This window comes from Pseudorasbora parva, chromosome 19, assembly GCF_024679245.1.
Source record: "Pseudorasbora parva isolate DD20220531a chromosome 19, ASM2467924v1, whole genome shotgun sequence".
Taxonomy (NCBI): Eukaryota; Metazoa; Chordata; class Actinopteri; order Cypriniformes; family Gobionidae; genus Pseudorasbora; species Pseudorasbora parva.
This window is the reverse complement of record NC_090190.1, coordinates 34,784,351-34,798,249: the sequence shown is the minus strand read 5'-3', so window position 1 is coordinate 34,798,249 and position 13,899 is coordinate 34,784,351. Positions and strand designations below refer to the sequence as shown.

Below are 13,899 nucleotides of genomic sequence, written 5' to 3'. Positions count from 1 at the left end.
CTGATTGGTAAAAAAAAAATGGACTTAAACTGATTCTAAGGGGAAAAGATTCAAATTAGCTCTTTAAAATGCTCTAGTATGCTTCAGCTGACCATCACTTAATTGTGCTTAAATCAACAATGGATACGCTCAAAACTATTTTTACCTAAATTTAAGACTTAAATTGAAATATGGATAAAATGTCCATTCATTTGGATTACACAAATTTTATCATAAACAAACTAATATACATAATGTGATGCATTTTGTATGCAATTCAAGTATAAATCTTAAATGTACACATTTTTTAGAGTGTAAAGGATCACTAGAGAATAGGAACTATAGGAATACAATTATACATTACAAAAATGTAATTTCATTCTTATTGCATTAAAACATTCCAATAAAACTGGAAGTACAGAAGTCAACTAGGAAAAGATAGAAAAAATCTAAACTACCTAAAACCAAGCATTGCATTGACTGTAAAAGTGTGTGCTTTTTTCAGCACTATTGCCATGAACAGCCAGCTATAGGAAAAAGAAAGAGTATGTGAGGCGGAAGCTCCATAGCAACTGTTTCCCCTGCTGGCCAAGTTGCTGTGACACTGAGACAGACTGGGTTGGTGTTGTATGTTTTTTGTTGTTGTTGTTGTTGTTGTTTTTGGGTTGGTGTCGTATGTGCTCATTTTTGTGGGACATGAGTGACAGGCCAGGCTTGCACTTTCCCATTTGTCTTGTTCTAACATATGTTGTGGTATGTACAACTACCTGAGAAATATTCAAATGTATTCTTTTAAAAATAAGCCAAGAAGTGATAACTAATAATTAAATTAGGCTACATTTGGGAATTTGTATATATGTGTGTGTATAAAACAAAAAAGAAAAAAAAACACAAACAATATGGGTTTTAGCTGTCAAGATAATGTCAATCATCGATTGCTAAATAAAACCAGCAGTGTGATCACAGTCCATCATATATTATTAGATCTGCTTATTAGATTTTATTAGATAATCTAACTCCGTATTCAATGTTCGCCTTTTGGTGTATTAAAAGGATGCACTGTGTATCCTTAAATTAATTTCAGTTTCAATGTAGCTATTTTGAAACCAGTCAAAATAATTAGTCACAGAACAAGTTTCCCATTTTAGCTCACACTGTGAGGTTTCGGGGGAAGGGGAGTCAGATGAAACTGCACATGCGCAGAGAGGATTACATTTCAAGGGAGATGAAAGCTATTGATTAGGCTACATGGATTTCTCGTGCTCCTATTAAACTTTTTGATTTACCTCTACTTAACCGAATTCTAGGATTCCGAGCATTTGGAAGAATTCTAAAGGAATCGGATTACATTTTCCAAGGAGATAATCTCTGGAAAAAAATAATCAGGTTTAATTTTTGCGATGGCGCGGTGGTTTGCGAGACACGTGATCTGCTCTATCCAATCATGGTGCAGCAACGGCAGCCATATCTTCTTTGTTCTGGATTTATCAACGTTGCTGACTAATTACACGTTTACATTATATGGATTTTTAAAGATCAAATATTTAATCGCTAGGAAATGCTCTCGGTTTGCAATGTATGTAAAAGGAAGACGTGTTTTATGGAATTTCTGTCTAAAACAAGTTAAGCCCTATGGTTAAACCACGCGAGTAGTTGTTGATCACATGACTCTCCCTGCCCCCACTTCGATCCAATGAACGGGGAAGAAGAAGTCGGACATGTTTGAGGGAAATGTCTTGAATAAAGAAACGTGGCTGAAGACAAGAAGAAAATCAGGATTTTTTCCAACAATGAGGAATTCGACATATTTTGTTTTTCCTTTTTGTTTTCTATTCACTTAATCCGGATAGAGGTATATGTTAAGATATTTAGATTTCTGTTAATTTTTTCGTTTTGAAACATTAATAATTTAAATTAAGCGTTTTGATTTAAAATTATTTATATTTGACTCATAATATGGACGGTTTAGTGTTTAACTTTTGTTTCACACAGTCTATGACATTGTTTCAAATATGTAACCTTGGCAGTGGGGGATGGGCGGCAGTATATTTTTTCTAAAAAAAATTGGTACTAAACGGTTTAAAATTCGAAGATCCTTCTAAAGTACACGTTGTTGTACCATGCTATTTACTTTTATGCTTTTAACAATTTTAATTATTTCTGGAAAGAGAATCCTTTAATCAAAATATTGTAAGTGACTTATGAAAGGTGCTGAAATAAAAAATTCGATACGCTTATACAAAAAAATGTTTTTTATAAAAACAACTAGAAAATTAGTGGCGAATCTAACGTATTTTAAGTTTTATAGATGATTGATTTTGTCTGTGGTGGGTAGAGCTCGACGTCGGCCTTAACGCAGTACTTTTTTCTACGCTTTTATTTAAAATCTCGACACAAATGGAATATTTGAACTCTTTCTGTCTATTTTCAGTGTGATTTGTGAATATGCAGGTCATTTATTAGTGTTTTAACCACTGCGGGTCGTCGTTCGAAGGACCAAAGTTGCTGCGTCATTTATGGAGGACACTCCTTGTAGGCCATGTTGAATCGACAAGGGGCGGACATCGCCTTTTGTCAGCTTTAGTATGGGTTTGAGGTCGATGTATGGTCTTTTTTTTATTATTGCCTTAATGGGACGATTAAAAACATTGTGGAATATTGTTGTTTGGCTTTTAGGTTGCTTTCCCCCTCCCTGTTTTATTATCGGGGTGTAGCAGTATCACGTGAACGTTTGACTTTTTATGTAGTATTTTTTTGTGATATTTTTTTCCAGGCAGTCGATGAGCAACATGCTGTAAGGCGAGGTGATCTTTACGTGTGTGTGCCGCATTTGTCTGTTACGCGTGACTAATCGGGTGAGCCAATGGCGTGTTTCCAACCTGCCCTGGGTAAACGCGCCTTAGTTTTTGGGAACCAATCAGCGAAGTCTGTTGACGTAACGTCCAACTCTTGAGAAACGCAGTTTTTCTGGAAATGCTAGCGCAACCTCATATGTTGTGAACTGTTCGCTAAAATGTTTCACTGTATGTTGGTTATAGTGGCGATGTTGCCTAGACAAGTGTTTTTCTTGCGAAATATATGGTTTAAATCCACAAATCGTGCTCCGGGGGATGCGCGGGCGTGACTTGTCTGATGGACAGGTTGAGTGGCCTATAGAATACGCGTAGGCGTGTACGAATGGCGTTACATCAGCCAATGGAGCCGTCGATGGGTTTATAAAAAGTCGGGCGGAGCCTCAACCTCGCCATTTCATTGTATCGCTGCGCTGGAGGATAGAGGAAGTCAGAAAAACAAGGCCGCGAAACTCGGATATTCGAACGAAACCGGTTCATAAACAGAATCCGGATCCATCCCGATGGAGACGGCCATTAGCCCGCCCTTTGACAGGTACCGGTTGGAGTAAATGACATTGCACTTGTTCTGTGAACGAAAATGTTGTTTGGATTATTTTCATAATTCGGCATCTTTCGGAATTATTTGTTTTAATCACTTGCGTCCTGTCGCAATAACTTCAAGTGAAATACCGGAATAATAAGACTGCATATGACTTTAACATTCTAATGACACTGGTGTTGGAGAGGCTGTTTTTTTTGTGTGGTTTTTTTTTTTTTACAACGTCAGTTCGCCACTAGTTTTAAAGTGGTTTTTTTTTAATCAAGCAGCTGCCCACGTTTAATGCGCATGCGCATTTTCGCTCCGTGAGACGGGCAGTTTGTTTATGGACAAATTTGTCGGTGTCCAGTCGGTCAAAATTAAGTAACGTTAATACAGCCGCCTTTTCATATGAGACTGTTTAAATCGTAAATTTGATTGTATGTCGCTAAACATGTAAACTAGTGCTAGGATGCGAACGTGAAATTAGCATGTTTGGCTAATGCTAACAGCCACCAGTATCTTTGTGGCATAAAGTTTGCCAGGTTGTGGACACGATAGTAGAAATGTTACTGTATTTTTCGTTTTATTTTGTGTAAGTCTCAGAAGTGTGTGCTCAATTGTAGATCCACGGCTTATGTTATGGTGCATAACGTTAGATAATTTCTTAACCTACACGAGTGTTAAAGTGGCCGTGTGGTTTTGAGTTTGATCGGTAGATTAATAGCGTAACGGAAAGGCATGTTATGATCGATATGGTGTTTCAATGGGATATTTTTATATTTCTTTATGTATAGATGTAACTTAGGTCATAAGGCGGCGCCTCGACTAGAAAAACGTAATTTATTTTTAAGTGTTTTGTGAGTTGTTTTGCCGCCTCTTATATTAGTTTGAATGTCTCTGGTTTACTTGAGCTCGTAGGTTAACGTTAACTACTTTTTTAACGGTTTAGGCATTATGAAACGCAAGTTATATTGAGCTTCCGCCTTTCACCACGTGGAGTTTTGTCAACATCTTACACGCGTGAAAGGGTCTGTGCGCGAGCCTATTTTATCAGCTCACTTATTGATTTGGTGGCGAGTGTTATTCATTTGTGAAATCTAATGGCACAGCACTGAATAATTCGTGGAGTTGTTTCGCTTTTCGTTGCTTAGCAACGCGTGTAGTTAAACCGTTAAACCAGCCGCATGAATCTCGCCGTCTGCCCCCTCAACCAACATGTATATTGGACAAAACAATTAGACGTAGTATTTGTTTTTATTGTTTTTCCAAATATTGTTTGTAATCCAACATATTTACTTGACTGAAAATAAAACGTTTTCAATGTCAACTGTTTGTGATTTTTGTATCATTCAGCAATGTTTATATTCCACATTCAAACCCTAAATTATCCAATGTTTTATCAGCTTGACTAAATATTTATAAAGCCAAAAAATATATAGAGATATTATCTATTTATACAAAGTTTATTTTGAAGCAGCACGTCTGCGTTGTTTTCTTGAGGTTTTTTTTGAAAAACAGTTTTATTTTTTGATTGTATTAAATCTGTAGCACTTGGAGATTTTATTTAATATAAAGTGCGTTACAGATAAAATTATTATTACCCCGGGGCCGGTGTACAAACTTTCACTTACAGAACCTGACTGGAAGGCCTGAGAGAGCAACATTCTGCAGAAAGAGTTGGACACCCACCATAACTGTTCTGTAGTTTTGTGTCATATTAAAATCACGAAACTGTTTTTTTTACAAATATTGCTGCATGTATGAGCAGTCCCAATAAATGAAATTTCAAGAGGATGAGCATATAATGTCATTTAAAGCATTGAATAGGCCTCAAAAGGTAAGTCACATCGAGGAAGTAAGATTCTTTATACTGTCAGAATATATATAAAAAATTAGTGTAGTGCTGTTTTACATGAGCAGTTTATGAGCTTATCAAACGCATTTAATTGCCTCTGGGAATAAATTCCTGTATACATGAGCTCATAATTAAGTTTCTGTTTTTTAAATAGACAACCTCCACATTTGTAATAACAGCATACATTTATATAAGCAATTTTATAATGAATGATGTAGGAGGTATTAAATGTATATAAAATCAAATTTAATTAAAAAAAAAAAACCCAAGTTTATGGTTATGGGCAAATTTTCCTCGCTCTATGAAGAAGCAGAGTATTGTTGCATAATTTGCCATGTAATAAAACATTTGTTTAGGGTGACTCATTAGTGATATTAGGCCTACGGAAATAATTGATTTGTGCCTCAAACTATTTGTTTTGAAAGCTGCACACTCATTGCCTAATCCATCCGATCAACACAGACATGACCTGATCTGGGTTATCAAGTCTATTAAAGGTCACGCTCCCAGTTTCCAGCTCGCCTATGGGGGGGACAGCTGAACTGCTGGAGGGGCAGTTGTGTTTTCATCCTCGCTGCACATAAGCAAGCAGACGATTAGTCAGGAGTTTGAGTCATGATGAGTGTACTGTGATTGTGTGGACTCATCTAATTAAATTACAAAGTTGTTTGTCGTTCAGTCTCTATAATTAAAATTTGTCTGTGCATAAAACAATAATCTAATATTTTCTTAATGTTATATAATATTCAGTTGTCCCTATTACCTGTTAAAGGCTTAAACCTTTTCATAGACAAGTTTTGAGCCTAGTGCCAGACTAAAATGCATGTTTGAGCTGACTCATAACTGGCATATCGTAAAATATACCAGCGCCCTTGTTTTGTTTCAAGATTCTACGGCATGTGTATTAAAGTCTCTTAAATGTCCTAATTTAACTAAGGCCTACTCTTGGCATTATCTAAGCCCTGTCTGTGAAACCAGGCCAAAATGTTCTCTACTGGCTCTTCTCTACATGACTCATCCTCATCTTCCTGTTCTCCACAGCTCTTTGGGTGGGGGCGACGGCATGCAGGGGGTCACAATGATGGATCATACCATCTCCGGACCCGGCAAGCGTATCCGCAAGCCGTCGCTGCTGTATGAAGGTTTTGAAGGGCCTGCACTGCCCCAGATACACCAATCCGGACCCCCCCAACCCCCTGTACGGGACCCCAATCGACAGGGTCGCATGACCAACCAACTGCAGTTCCTCCAGAAGGCTTTACAGAAGACACTGTGGAGGCATCACTTCGCCTGGCCTTTTCATGAGCCAGTGGACGCTTCCAAGCTCAATCTCCCTGTAAGTTTGCTCTTGTTCCAGATTGGACTGTTTGGGGGATGTTTCCCAGAAGCCATGACTTGTTATGAAGTTTTGAGTTTAAATATTGAACAAGATGGCATGTTTTGCCACATGTAATGAGTCTAAACTCAAGCGTTTGCTCATCTCTTCTCTCGTGCAGGATTATTATAACATCATTAAGCAGCCGATGGACATGGGCACCATCAAGAAAAGACTCGAGAACAATTATTACCGCAGTGCCAGCGAGTGCATGCAGGATTTCAACACCATGTTCACCAACTGCTACATCTACAACAAGGTTAGTCTGTCCATTTATGTGCTCAGCCTTGTTTTTCAGAGTTTGAAGTTACTTTGTTGTTCCACCAACTGGCTCAGGACTTTTGACCCAGCCTGTCATGGTGCAATTACATGCATCAGTAGTGTCGTCTAGAGACTGCCATGTGATCTAAAAGTCTTCTGTTTATTATAGCCAACAGATGATATCGTCCTGATGGCCCAGTCTCTGGAGAAGGCTTTCCTGCAGAAGGTTGCACAGATGCCCCAAGAGGAAGAAGAGATTCCCGCACCGGTCCCCAGGGGCAAACCGGGAAAACTTAAAAAAGGCCACAAATTAAGTAAGCACAGGATGGGGGGAAATAGATGACCCTGATTAATAATAATAAAAAAAAAATAAAAAAAAAAATAAAAAAAATATATATATATATATATATATATATATATATATATATATATATATATATATATATATATATATATACAATTTTAAACAAATGTTTTTTTATTTATCGGTAATAAAATAAAATGTTATTTGTAATATATTTTTCCTTAAAAATAAATTCGATGCCAAAAATAATAATAAAAATATATAAAATTTGCATCATTAGTACATTTATTTTTAATGAAAATTATATTACAAATAATATTTTATAAATTAATACATAGAAATGGGCTGCATTCATACATAGATATTGCTCCTAATGTTATATATAATTATTATACATTTTATATATGGATGTGTGTTTCTAGATGCTCAGTTCTATTTAATCAACTAAAACTGCTCTTTATTTATATATATATATATATATATATATATATATATATATATTATCTTTATAGATTAAATACCAACATTGTTTGTGAAATATAATTGCTACTGGTGTTTGTTGGCTGTTTGTCTGCCTTTGTGCTTATGCATTTCTTTTTCCCGTCTCACTTTTAGTTTCAGGTGGATTCACGACAGCTCATCAGGTCCCTGCTATATCTTCTGTATCCCAGTCTGCCTACTCACCTCCCACTCCAGACACCCCAGACTCAGTGTTGTCCACCCCACCTCAGCTGCTTATAACCAAGACTTTGCCTCCCACTTCACATAGCACCCCTGCACTGCTGGGCCTTCCACCTACTCAACCTACCGCAAAGGTTAGACCACCTCTAATTTATAAAAGAAACAGTTATTTATTTATTTATTTAAACTATATTTACACACAATTAACTTTCAGATGCTGCATAAGCTAGTTGGAATGCCAATGTTTGCATATTAGATGCAATTTTGCTCATTTTTCTCTCCATTTTTCTATAGAAAAAGGGCGTCAAGCGCAAGGCAGACACAACCACCCCGACCACCACAGGCATGCCCCTCACTATGGGTGTAGGTGGTATGGGTCTCAGCTTGGGCGGCGGTGACTCCCCGCTCACCATCTCCGCTTATAGTGCAGACCCCAAACAAAGCCTGTCCCTTGGCCTGAACCTGGGTCTTGGCGGAGGCCTGATTGGAGACAAAGTTCCTGCAAGACGAGGTGGCAGTGGCAGGCCCATCAAGCCACCGCGGAAAGACTTGCCCGACTCCCAGAATCAACATCAGCCGGTGCGGCGTGGGAGGCTGAGCCAGCAGCTACGGTACTGCAGCACGATTCTCAAGGAGCTGCTGTCGAAGAAGCACACAGCCTACGCCTGGCCTTTCTACAAGCCGGTGGATGTTTCCTTACTGGGACTGCATGACTATCACGAAATTATCAAGTGTCCCATGGATCTTAGCACTATAAAGGTGTGCAGCGAAGCATTTTAAATACATAACCATTTAAAAATGCCACCATGTGCACAATCAGATCTTCATGTATTTCTCGATGTTGCAGAGGAAAATGGATCATCGGGAGTACCGGGATGCATTGCAGTTCGCTGCTGACATCAGGCTAATGTTTTCAAACTGTTACAAGTACAATCCCCCAGATCACGATGTGGTGTCCATGGCACGAAAATTACAGGTACAGACACTTCACGGTCATGATTGTTTTGCTAAAATATGATAATTGTGATTTATCACAGTTAACATTTTAATCAGAATTTCAAGCAAACACAGTCAAGAGATTGTCATGTCCTAATGATTTATTGTATTTATCATACATTAACACACCCTCTACATTATTAAAATTGATTAAACCTTAAGTAACTTGTCAAAAGCTGAAACAGTGCAATTTCTAATATTTCTAATACACATTATTCTACTGTTTTTCTTCTTCTATTAAAACAGATAAAAACACTATACTAACACTATACAAAAAGGTTCCAAAGGTGCATTTATTCAGCAACAGCGATTGCAAAACATTACAGTTTGTTTATTACAGTACGTCACAGATTTAGTTGCAGCAAATGGCAAATGTGCCCTCGTGAAGAAACAGACTGGTTGTATTACATTTCATTTGAGCAGAATGAAAATCTCTAAACTTGCTTCAGATTGTCAGAGGGTGCGAATGGTTGTCAGGTTGGAAAGATTAAATAAAACACTGAGCATAAAATGTACCCTTTAAAGGATCTGTCCACTTTAAAATGACCCCCTGATTTACTCACCCTCACCATCCTAGGTGTATATGACTTTCTTATTTCTGATGAACACAGAGTTATATTAATAAATATCCTGGCTCTTCCAAGCTTTATAATGGCAGTGAACAGGCCCAAGAGTTTGAAGCCCAAAAAAGTGCATCCTATGATCGGGTGATGTTTTTTTTAATTTATTTTTTTAAGAAAAATATCCATAGTTAAAACTTTATCAAATCAAAAATCTAGCTTTCTCCAGACCGCCTAATGAATAAAGCGCAAGCTCTGTTCGGGGGATGTAAACCCTCGTCATCGGGCAACCTCAAGCATGGAAAGGCTTGTTATCAATGAAATATATCAAATATCGAAATAAATGTTTGTTTTTTTCCTTGTTTTTTCCCCCTTTTTTTTTTTTAGGATAATCAGTGGGCCATTATGGTTAATTAATCGAGCAAAGCCGAAATTGTGATCACGATTTAAGTACGATTAATCATGCAGCCCTACTTTTTCCGTTCTTTACACCAGAAGAAAGCATGCAAGTTGGATATTAAAAATTTCACCTCTCTATTGCAGGATGTCTTTGAGTTCCGCTTCGCCAAGATGCCCGACGAGCCCCTCGAGTCCATCGCACCTGCGTCCCTGGGCGGTGGCCTGGGCGGTCACTCCTCCTCTTCCTCCTCCTCTTCCTCCTCGTCGTCAGAGAGTGACGTGAGCAGCGAGAGTGAGAGCGAGAGCAGCCCGAGCTCTGACAGTGAGGAGGAGAGAGCGCATCGCCTGGCCCAGCTTCAGGAACAGGTGTGTACACAGGTAGCGACTGAACTTTTCCAACAAAGTTCGCTAAACCGGCACTGACAGATTTGACGTATTTGTACGTTTACTGAGAGCTGCAGTGGCCGTGGTTTTAGAAACACGGTGACACTCATTCACTCGCTTGTCTGCAGTTGAGGGCGGTGCACGAGCAGCTGGCTGCGCTGTCCTCTACGCCCATCGTCAAGCCCAAGAAGAAGAAAGAAAAGAAAGACAAGAAGAAAAAGAAGAAGCCGGAGAAACACAAGCGGGCCAGGAGTATGATGGAGGAGGAGGTAGTCATTCGGCCGCCGAAAACGCCAAAACTCTCCAAGACACCAAAGAGCAAGAGCAACAGCAAAGCGGCGACCTCCACTCAGGGCAAGAAGAGCTCCAGTAAGAAGAGCAACAAGAGCAAGTACGTCTCCACTTACTGGTTTACACAGTAGCTAATTCATAAACCATTAACCAAAACAAACTTCTAATATACTTTCTCATGTCTCCCTCAGATCCTCAAAGAAATCTCAAGCCGCATCTTTTAACCCCATCTCTATGAGCCATGGTGGTCTTACGCCACACTATGACTCGGAGGAAGAGGAAGAGACCAGCCCCATGAGCTACGACGAGAAGCGGCAGCTCAGCCTGGACATCAACAGGCTGCCGGGCGAGAAACTAGGCCGCGTGGTCCACATCATCCAATCGCGAGAGCCCTCGCTGCGGGACACCAACCCAGAGGAGATCGAGATCGACTTTGAGACGCTCAAACCGTCCACGCTACGGGAACTAGAGCGCTACGTTATGATGTGTTTACGAAAGAAACCACGGAAACCTTATGGTAAGAGCACATTTCAATTAAATAAAATTGATTACATAATTTGTATAAAAATAAAAAACTATATGAGCTTCCTCTGAAAAAGGAACGTTTGTTCTTGGGCAGCTAATGGGAATCTGAAGCTAGACTTTAACCCATAATGCTTTGTGTAGCCCCATCTTTCCTGGTTTTACTCAACACACTCCACAGGTAGACAGTCATTTGCTCTTTACCCTTCTGTGAGCATAAACAATGCTGTTCTTTCATTCCTCCACTGATGTCGAGTCATCGCCCATGTGACTCGTGTGTCAATATAGGTGCAATGTTGAATGATTACATGGCAAGAGGAAGAAAAAAGGAATACACTACTGTTCAAACGTTTTTGAAAGAATTCCCTTATGCTCACAAAGGCTGTATTTATTTGATTAAAAATATGTTAAAAACTGTAATATTGTGAAATTTACAATTTAAGATAACTATTTATAAATATGCATATTTATAAATATTTTAAAATGTATAAAAAATATTCTTGTTCAGCATCATTACTCCAGTCTTAAGTGTCGCATGATCCTTCAGAAATCGTTCTCATATACTGACTTGCAGCTCAAAAAACATATATATATATATATATATATATATATATATATATATATATATATATATATATATATATATATATATACATATATATATATATATATATATACATATATATGAACTTTACACAGTTATTGAAGAGACCTGACTATTGTCTTTCTAGAGCATTTTAACCAAATTGAATTCTGTTTGTATCTTTATTTACCTGTTTATCACTGTAAAGCTGCTTTTGAAACAAATCTGCATTGTATAAAATGCTATATAAATAAAGGTGACTTGACTTAAACACATTAGAAGTTGCATGGGAAATTTGACCCAATGTGCGTTGTGTGTTTTCCAGTGGCAGGTAAAGGTGCGGCGGGAAAATCCCGTGAGGAGTTGGCTCTGGAGAAGAAGAGAGAACTGGAGAGAAGATTGCAGGACGTCAGCGGCCAGCTCAACTCCGGCAAGAAACCACAGAAAACCAAAGGTAGGGACTGAGCTGTTCACAGATGATCGATCAGAATCATGTTAAGACAAAATAAATGAACCTCTCTCTTGCTCTTTCAGTGGAGAAGCCCACTGCGGTGGAACCCCATGCCATGGCGTCTCGTCTCAGCGCCAGCAGTTCCAGCTCAGACTCCTCCTCGTCGTCATCCTCTTCATCATCCTCTGACACCAGTGACTCAGACTCAGGCTGACCGAATCAAGAGGAACAGATGTTCATTAAAACACGCACTCCATCCCAGAATAGAATAGAATGGAGCTCCTGCTCTGATAAACAATAACAAGTGAAACAGAAATATGAATAAGGAAGAGCAGGCTTTCTCTTTAGATGTACAGAAGCAATGTGAGGGTGAAGAGAATTCTGGGAAGTGTCGGACGGAGAAGGAACTGATGGAAAAGCAGACCAGGGCCACGTTGTCTATTTTGGGACTCATTTCCGTTAGTCCATCCTTCTTTACCTTGTGTATATACATGTACAAAGATATATAAATATCTATTTTTCTTTTATAAAGAAGAATTTTAAGCAATTCCCTGGTAGGGAAGAAAACAAAAATCTGACTTTCTTTTGTGTTGCTTTTTTTATTTTTTTCTCTCCCTCTTTATGTTTGACCTATTAGTTGTTTGTCCTAAAGAAAACTAAAGGCTTGGAGTGGAAACTACTGTCACTTTTGTCTGCATGAGCGACTTGTGATGTGTACGTGTGCCATTGAATCTAGTGGTTTTCCTGCCCACTCCGAGTGGATTTACACACTTTGCACATACATGGATGTGTGGCCGCTTGGCTGTGCATTTGAATGAAAAAACAAAGCTCCACCTATTCAAATGGCATCTGTACACCCTGAAGTTAGAACATGAAATCCCGGCCTGTCGGCTTTAGTGGCGTTTTAAAACTTGAATCTGATCTCTCCTCCATCCAGCCTGCTTTATTTCCCATGGACAAATGAATGGGTACAAATCTGCATTAAAACATGCATACAGAACCGGGCTCTTTAAATTCAGCTGGGCTACATGAGCGTTTCTTTTTCTGGATGCATAAATTATTTTTCTGTTCATGTGGTTTCGGTCAGGATTTCTAGAGAACAGTCTTAGATGCACTATCAGAAATACACAGCTGCTTAATTAGGTGTTGATATGAATATTGTTTTGTAAATCTTGGTTTTTGAGTTTTAGTCTGGTTTTGTTTTAGTGTGTTGTTTATTATTTGCCCAGAGAATGAATGCACAATTTATGGTTTTAACATAATGACCCTCATATTCAGAAATTAAATGCTTGGAAATGTAGTTTCAGTATCCGCACGTGCAGTTACACAACAACGTGTATTTTTTTCTTCCAAAATGTGTACATATGTAAGTTTCATGACCTCGCAGCTTGCATCTGTCAGTATGACCTGATTTCTGCATTCTTTTTTTCTTTGTTTACTCCTGTCTTCAGCTCTTCTGTTTAGTATTGTGGCTGGTTTTTTCCACAGCTCATTTTTTTAAGAAAACAACAACAACAGTAAAACATAACGAAATGAAACCTCAAGCTATGAGCATCATCCCAACAGATGCTTCATGCGACCGCAATTCTCATCTGATAAATGTCACATTAATAAAGAGGGTGAGATGTTCTTAAAACGAAATCTTGTGGCTGAGTGTTTTCTTCTGGACCCACACAATTTCATCAGCATATTTCTTTATGAACTTCAGTGGAATAGTGTATCCAGGGATATTTCTAAAACCACAAAGAAAAAATTTAGTAGGTTCAGCTAGTTTATTATGAGGCAACATTTCTAATTTTCATTTAGTTTAATGATGTAATAACTAAAACCATAGCTAAAATTAAAATGGCAAAAATATAATAAATAACAAAAAGTAATATTAA

At 38.4% G+C, this 13,899-nt stretch overlaps 1 protein-coding gene across 3 annotated transcripts; it reads left to right on the top strand.

Annotated features, from left to right (window-relative positions):
- Positions 1-1,209: 1,209 nt before the first annotated feature.
- Positions 1,210-13,657, top strand: brd2a (bromodomain containing 2a). 3 transcript variants are annotated; one of them, XM_067426384.1, is made up of 12 exons: positions 1,210-1,831; positions 6,251-6,545; positions 6,706-6,843; positions 7,015-7,159; positions 7,765-7,964; positions 8,125-8,589; positions 8,678-8,806; positions 9,930-10,163; positions 10,298-10,560; positions 10,652-10,977; positions 11,891-12,019; positions 12,100-13,657. In XM_067426384.1, exons 2-12 carry the CDS (start codon positions 6,273-6,275, stop codon positions 12,228-12,230), a joined length of 2,433 nt encoding a protein of 810 aa, XP_067282485.1. In that variant the 5' UTR covers positions 1,210-1,831; positions 6,251-6,272; the 3' UTR covers positions 12,231-13,657. The 3 variants fall into 3 exon arrangements, with proteins under 3 accessions (XP_067282485.1, XP_067282483.1, XP_067282484.1); XM_067426382.1 differs by having other exon boundaries at positions 1,210-3,366; XM_067426383.1 differs by having other exon boundaries at positions 1,212-3,366; positions 9,930-10,151.
- The last annotated feature ends 242 nt before the right edge of the window (positions 13,658-13,899 follow it).